Source organism: Mustela lutreola, chromosome 14 (genome assembly GCF_030435805.1).
Source record: "Mustela lutreola isolate mMusLut2 chromosome 14, mMusLut2.pri, whole genome shotgun sequence".
NCBI classification, from domain to species: Eukaryota; Metazoa; Chordata; class Mammalia; order Carnivora; family Mustelidae; genus Mustela; species Mustela lutreola.
In genome coordinates, this window is record NC_081303.1 from 11,558,584 (window position 1) to 11,566,056 (window position 7,473).

A 7,473-nucleotide genomic window follows, 5' to 3' on the forward strand; every position below is an offset into this window, starting at 1 on the left:
ACCCTGGGATCATGACCTGAGCTGAAGGCAGAGGCTTTAACCCACTAAGCCACCCAGGCACCCCAGAATAGCCGTTTTCTTAATACTGAGAGACCAATATGGACATTTTTATTAAAAACAGTCCTGCCCATTATTAAGCAAAATAAAAAGAAATCACTGTACTAGCTAGAACATCACTGTTCCACTAAAAGATAAGAGTAGGGACGCCTGGGTGGCTCAGTTGGTTAAGCAGCTGCCTTCGGCTCAGGTCATGATCCCAGCGTCCTGGGATCAAGTCCCACATCAGGCTCCTTGCTCGGCGGGGAGCCTGCTTTGCCCTCTGCCTCTGCCTGCCATTCTGTCTGCCTGTGCTCGCTCTCTCCCCCTCTCTCTGATAAATAAATAAAATCTTTAAAAAAAAAAATAAAAAAATAAAAGATAAGAGTAAAATTGAGTAATGGCATCTGGGTGGTTCTGTGGGTTAGGCATCTTCCTTCGGCTCAGGTCATTATCTCAGCATCTGAGGATCAAGTCCCATATCAGCCCCCTTGCTCAGTGAGGAGTCTGCTTCTCCCTCTGTCTGCTGCTGTCCCTTCTTGCTTGCTTTCTCTCTTTCTCAAATAAATAATATTTTTTAAAAAAAGTAAAATTGAGTAGAATGCAAAAGTGATCCCACCCAAAGACAATTTTTTATTGTTTAATATCAAATTGACCTTGCTTTAAGGTGAACTCATGATGTGAACTCCAAAGATATTGTAATATTGAGATTGTAATTTGTACCCTAAAATAAGGCTATGAGCATACCAGAGAAGAACTGTCCTTCTTTTCTTTTTTAATAGAGGCGATTATATTCATTGTGTAAATGAGCTAGTTTTCATTTTAACATTGACGGGCTCCACAGATGTCTGTGTCTGTGGTGACTGATAGGTGTGTGTCTGTGGTGACTGACAGATGTGTGTCTGTGATAACAGGTGCATGTGGTGACTTGACAGGTGTGTGTGTGTAGTGACTGACAGGTGTGTGTCTGTGGTTACTGATGGGTATATGTGTGTGGTGACTGACAGGTGTGTGTCTGGTGACTAAAAGGTATGTGTCTGTGGTGACTGCAGGTGTGTGTCTGGGATAACAGGTGTATGTGGTGACTTACAGTTGTGTGGTGATTGACAAGTGTGTATCTGTGGTAACTGACATGTGTGTGTCTGTGGTGACTGACAGGTATGTGATGTGGTGACCGATGGGTGTGTGTGTGTGTGTGTGTGTGTGTGTGGTGACTAACAGGTATGTGTCTGGTGACTGACAGGTGTGTGTCTGTGGTGACTGACAGGTTTGTGTCTATGGTGACTAAAGGGTATGTATGTGTGGTGACTGACAGGCATGTGTCTGACAGGTGTGTGTCTGTGGTGCCTGACAGGTGGGTCCCATGCAGTCCTCACATGCAGTATCTTCCTGTCAGCAACTCTTTCCCCTGGAGGACTCAGGTTCACTAGAAACGTCTACTTGCCATGATCAGCGAGAAGACAGCAGACACCAGGATTTCCATTTTGCACCAGTTTACCCTTACTCTGTTCTCCTGTTCGCAGATGAAGTGGGAGGTGGTTCCTGTATTTTACTGGTCCTGCTGTGCATAGCAACAGTTTTCCTGAGTGTCGGAGGAACTGCATTGTACTGCACTTTTGGTGACATGGAGTCGCCCGTTTGTACAGACTTCGCGGACAACGTGGACTTCTATTACACTAAGCTACTGCAGGGAATGGCAGAACTGAAACACTGGATCTACCTCTCCTAGCGGCGCTCAAGAGGCACAGGCATGCTGGCAGTGAGAATCAAAGAGAGAAACTTTCTAAACAGCGTTTATTTTCAGAGTTCTGTAACATGCATCCCCTCCCCGCAGCAAGGAGCCCTGGACTTCCAGAAATGGCAGCTCGAAATGGTGATCCAGAGGCGCTCTCAGAACAACCCTGAGGCACAGGGCGATCCGAGCATCGTGGATGGAAGGAATGGGCTTTGGAGAGCACGTCCGCCCGCTCTGTGCTGCTTCCTAGTGTAGCGAGCTACGCCCAGCAGAACTTCAAGGGCGCTGGTAGAGCCCCACCATTTTTAGCTGCCTCGTCAAGCTAATGGTTAAAGGACACTTGGTTTACATGTGTTGGTCCAAAGACATCGCTTCCAGCCATCACGCAATAAGTTTGTGTATAATCAAAAGGAGTTACCTTACGGTTTCATTGTCTTTTTTTAATTAGCTTTGGGAGCTGTGTAATTTAGGCTTTGTGCATTATTTCCAGATTCTGTTCTTCATCTGTGAGATGATCCGTGTGTGAGTGTGTGTGCGCACGCGCATGCGTGCATGTCTGTTTCAGACGGTTGTCATAAGCAAATACCTGACGTAGAATAACAAAGATGATCTTCGTTTGAACCTGACTACAGATGTGTGGGCACAGATGGAAGGCTTAACTGTGGAACAGATGAGTTGTAGAAATCTTAGCCCCAAAATCAGACACTGTGATAGATCTGGGACAATTAATTTGATTAACTAGCCAGAAATTAATCACAGGCCTAGAGGTAAAGAGGACAAACTAAAGAGCTCCCTCTAAGTCTCAGGCACCCGGCTTCATCATGGGTTCAGTGCTTCCTGAGGAATGAGGAGTGCCAGACCCACTTCTCAGTAGGTGAGCACCTGTTATTAGGTTCTGAGAATCTAGGAACCAGAATACAAAGATCCAGAAGATTTTAGTTCCTGCTCTAGATGTTTTAATTCTGGTCTTATGTAAAATAAACTACTTTGGCACATGAAATTAAATCATGATACATAATTCAGTATTAACAAATCACACATTCAGATGTTCGAATGTGCATTCGTATCATGGGCTTGATTTAGACCTCTTATGGGATCATTAAGCGAAAATTCAATCATATCTTAAATAGGTAAGTGTCTGATTTTTGTTTCAATCTGCCAGTTCAGTGGCATTTCCTTTTCTAAGGTACAGTGGTCTAACATTTAGAAAGCCTCACTTTGGCTTTTTATAGCATAGGCAGCCTTTTAACAGAAACAGAACACATGAATTCTAGTTTTTTAGCAAGTGACCATTATTTCATGTTTTTTGTTAGGATCACTTGAAAGAAAAAGGGAGAAATTACTTTCTAGTTGTTACTGGCTGGTACAGTACCTCCCTGTGTGTTTCTCTTATTTATTTAGATTATATGAATTTTAAAGGGCTTTTTATATAAGTTGGAAGTCTGTTGTTGAGCATGCGTTCGGTTATCCCGATGCTACGGATTTAATTGCTATGTACTTAGTGTTTTGATTTTCTACAATTTCGGTTCAGTGTACTTTTAGGCTTGTTCATTTTTAAGTCGGTGTTTTATTTTCACTTATAATACCGTTTGACTTGTCTCTATCATGTACCATAAACTGTAATATTTTCAAGGATTATAGATCAAAGATATTTATTTAGAAGTGTACAAGAGACTAAAATTTAGATTCCTTATACTTAAGGCTGATTTTATTAGAAGATTATTTTAATGTTCTATTATAAATTTTAAGAATTTGTATTCAGATGGTATGTAAACTATGTAAAATGTTGATGGTACTATCTCATGTGGTTCTAGAAAAGACATTCACCCAAGTCTGCCGTGCGGGGCATCCCCATCAGAGACAAACCTCTTCTGTTTAACCCTCGTGATTTCTAGTTACAGGAATTTGGTGGGGGGGATTTCTGCCAGTTTTATGTCAAGATAAATCAGAATTTCCCTCCTGTTCACCTCTTTTAGGTCACTATCAAAGTCCTAAATAATCTGTAGCATCACATTTGCCACCAGGGCCACCCGTTTCTGAAGCCGAAGACCTCACACTGAGGCACAGGACTGAGACAGACTACCTGGTTCTCAGGGGCCCATTTGGGTGTCAGACGAACCATATGTGTCCTCACGCTTCCCAGGGAGTGTGAGGTGAGCTCAGGAATATCTTGGTATCTTGACTTAAAATGAGCATGAAATCTCAACTAGAAAAACTTAGGGCAACTTTAAAAAAATGTAATAGTCATTTATTGCATGAATTGGAGTAATTCCATCTGGTGATTAAAAAAAAAAAGAAATTGTTATTTCACGCGTAAAAAAATCATCCGGTTTTACTACAATGTAATTTTTTCTCCCATTTGAAAGTACTGACAATTATTTGTAACTAATCTTCCCCAAAAACTGTATTTGAGGGTAACAGATCAAGCTTGTAATTTAAAAGGACACCAACACAGCGTCTCCAAGAGTTTCTTTGAGCCGTGGGGTACTGAGAAAAATGGCTTTAAAGCAATAGTGAAATGCCTTGAGAGGTTGGTCTGGCCCCATGAGCAGATGGCCGTCTATTTTTGGGAAGTCTAAGAGGTCCCTACGTGAAAGCTCTTTTGGTTCTAAACCGTTCCCCTGTCTGCCTGACACAGGAACTGAAATTTACTCTGAAAACTCATTCCTTCGGATTTAAAAATCAAAATCCACTGGGCTGTGAATCTGTGTTTTATGCCGAGAGGATTTGAAATTTGAAAGCAGGCCTTATTTTGAAAGGACAGGTGTGAACTGGGGCGTGCTGGGGCGGCAGGGTGCGGAGGGGGCAGGAATTGAAAGAGAGTCAGGGAAGGTCGGAAAAAGACAGAAACCCTTTGGCTGTGAACCCGCTTGCTGAGAGGCTGGCTTTGTGGGCATTTACCCCCCAATTCAAAAAGAGACTGATTTTTGTCTCCCCACTGCCATGATCTGCCGAACTCTTGTGGATTTCTGTGGGTTTCAGTAATACTCATACACCCCTGGATACTTCCCCGCGCAGTGTGTGTGGTGTTTGCACCTGTATTTGTGTGATGCTTACGTCCGGAAACACACATCCCTCCCTGCAGGTTTGTATCTCCCCAGCCCCGTCTCTGCTTTCCATCCTGTCACGTTATCTGCACCCTCGAAAAGAACAAGCGCAATCAAGGCTTGGGCACAAATTCTGGTGCCATCTGCCGTTTGAATAACCTCAGAGATCAACATCTATGGTGCCCCATGCACTAGCCCTATAAAAACTAGGGTAAGCTAAACATTTCCTGGAGAGTTCTAGGACAGTTTAGCTCTTCCTGGGTTTAGGGTGCTGAGAGACAGGGATCTCTCCTCCCTGGTTCTAATGAGAGGGACTCCTGAACTCAGCTTTCTGCCCGTTGCCCTGAGATTGGTGCAGACCGTGAGCTGTGGCGGTTGCTGCTTTGCACCTCCACAAACGTGTGTGTGCCTGCCGCGGGCCTAGGACTGAGCCGGGTGCTGGAGCTCCAGGAACAAGAAATCTAGCAGCTTAAAGAAGTTAGTGTCGGGTGAGGCACATGAGTTTGGGAAGGAGGAATCAAAATGAAGAAACTGAGGTTCTTGCTACCCGTGGAAATAGAAACTCGAGTTCATTCTCTCTGACCAGGTGTCAGCTCTATAAAGAATAAAAGTAAAATTCTAGGGCGCATGGGTGGCTGAGTCTGTGAAGCATCTGCCTTTGGCTCAGGTCATGATCTAAGGGTCCTGGGATCGAGCCTCACATTGGGCTCTCTGCTCAGCAGGGCGTCTGCTTCTCCCTCTCCCACTGCCCCTCACCCCACTCATGCTCTGTCTGTCCTTGGCTCACTCTTTGTCTCTCAAATAAAACTTTTAAAAGCAAAACCAAAATTGAAAATCCAAATAGCCTTGAATAACACAAATGAAAACCTCACAAAACTCCAGGTCCAGTAATTTCCTCAGCAATCATACCCATCTGACAAAACACCTCAGAAAGGAGAGTGTACTTGCCAGTTTGTTTCATGGGACCAGCATCACTCTGAGACCAAAACCAGACAAGACAATAAGAAAAAGTAGTTAAAGACCAACATCACTCGTGAACTTAGACACAGAATCCCTAATAAATACTAGTCAGTCCAATCTAACAACATACATGAGAAAATACAGCATTGAGACCAATTGAGATTAACCCCAGAAGTACCATGTTTTCACATTCAAAAATCACTCAATATGGGGCGCCTGGGTGGCTCAGTGGGTTAAAGGCTCTGCCTTCAGCTCAGATCATGATCTCAGGGTCCTGGGATCAAGTCCCGCATCGGGCTCTCTGCTCAGCAGGGAGCCTGCTTACCCCTCTCTCTGCCTGCATCTCTGCCTACTTGTGATCTCTGTCTGTCAGATAAATAAATAAAATCTTTTTTTAAAAAAGTCACTCAATATAATTTACCATTTCAACAAACAAAGGGAAACCATATTACCATACCAATAAGTGTGTACAGTTCATACACCATTCATGATAAAAACTCTGAGCAAACTAGGACTTCCTTAACTTGCTCAAGGGCATTTCTGAAAAACTCACAGCCAATATCAAATACCTAGTTGAAAAAGACAAATGCTTTTCTTCCTCAGGTCAGCAGCAAGGCAAAAATGGTCATTCTGACCACTTGTATTCAGTGTTGTACAGGGTCACCTACGAAAAGGCAAGAAATAAAAGGCATACCAACTAGAAAGGACAAAATAAAACTTTTTCCAATGACATGATTGTTAATCAAGAAAACCCTAAGGAATCTGTAGAATGCTATTAGAATAAGTGAGTTTAGCGAAGTCGTAGGAGGCAAGATCAATACACAAAAAAAATCAGTAGTATTTGTGGGTACCAGCAATGAACCATTGGAACATGAAATTAAAAATTGCAAATAAATGAATCAAAATTCATTTTCACTTACAATAGGACCAAAAACATAAGACTCTCAAATTTAACAAAATGTGTGCAAAACCTGTGCAATGGCAACTAGAAACCACTGCTGAAAGAAGGAGACCTAAATAAATGAAGAGACACAGACTGCCCGTGGAGTAGAAGATGCCATGTTGTGACGATGTATGTTCCCTCCAGATGGATCCGCAGACCTGTACCACCTCAAAGTCCTAGCAGTGTCTACGAGTGGACAGGCTGATTTTAAAATTCATGCAGGGTTGCAGGTGACTTAGAAGATAGCCAGTGAGGGGTGCCTGGGTAGTACAGTCAGTTGAGGTTCAGACCTTGGTTTCCGCTCAGGTCGTGATCTCAAGGTCATGAGATCGAGCCCCATGTTGGACTCCGCTCTTCACTCCCTGCAGAGTCTGCTTGGGATTTTCTCTTCCTCCCCCTCTGCCCCTGTTCCTGGAGTTCTCCCCCAACCTTTCAAATAAATAAATAAACCTTAAAAAAGAGAGAGAGAGAAAGAAAAGATAGCCAATGAAACCTGAGAACAAAATCGCAGGACATGTACTTCTTGGTTTTGAAACTCAGTGGTACGGTAACAAAACTGATGTGGCACGAGGACAGTCCAGACGTGTCTGTGTTTATGGGCACCGGAGATCCTCTACAGAGGCTCCAAGGTAATTCAGTGGGGCAAAGGGAAATCTTCAACACCTAAGGCTGGAACAACCACATGTCCCATTTGCGACCTTCACCTCACACATAAAAATTAACTAGAAATAAATGGATCCAAATGCAAATGC

The 7,473-nt window shown here is 43.3% G+C and overlaps 1 protein-coding gene across 1 annotated transcript in view; it reads left to right on the forward strand.

Moving 5' to 3' along the window:
• CNST (consortin, connexin sorting protein) overlaps positions 1-4,223 on the forward strand; it is a 108,993-nt gene extending 104,770 nt beyond the window's left edge. The window contains exon 11 of the mRNA XM_059144979.1: positions 1,560-4,223. Within this exon, the coding sequence (XP_059000962.1) occupies positions 1,560-1,765 (206 nt within the window). The 3' untranslated portion in view covers positions 1,766-4,223. The remainder of the gene's footprint in view (positions 1-1,559) is intronic.
• The last annotated feature ends 3,250 nt before the right edge of the window (positions 4,224-7,473 follow it).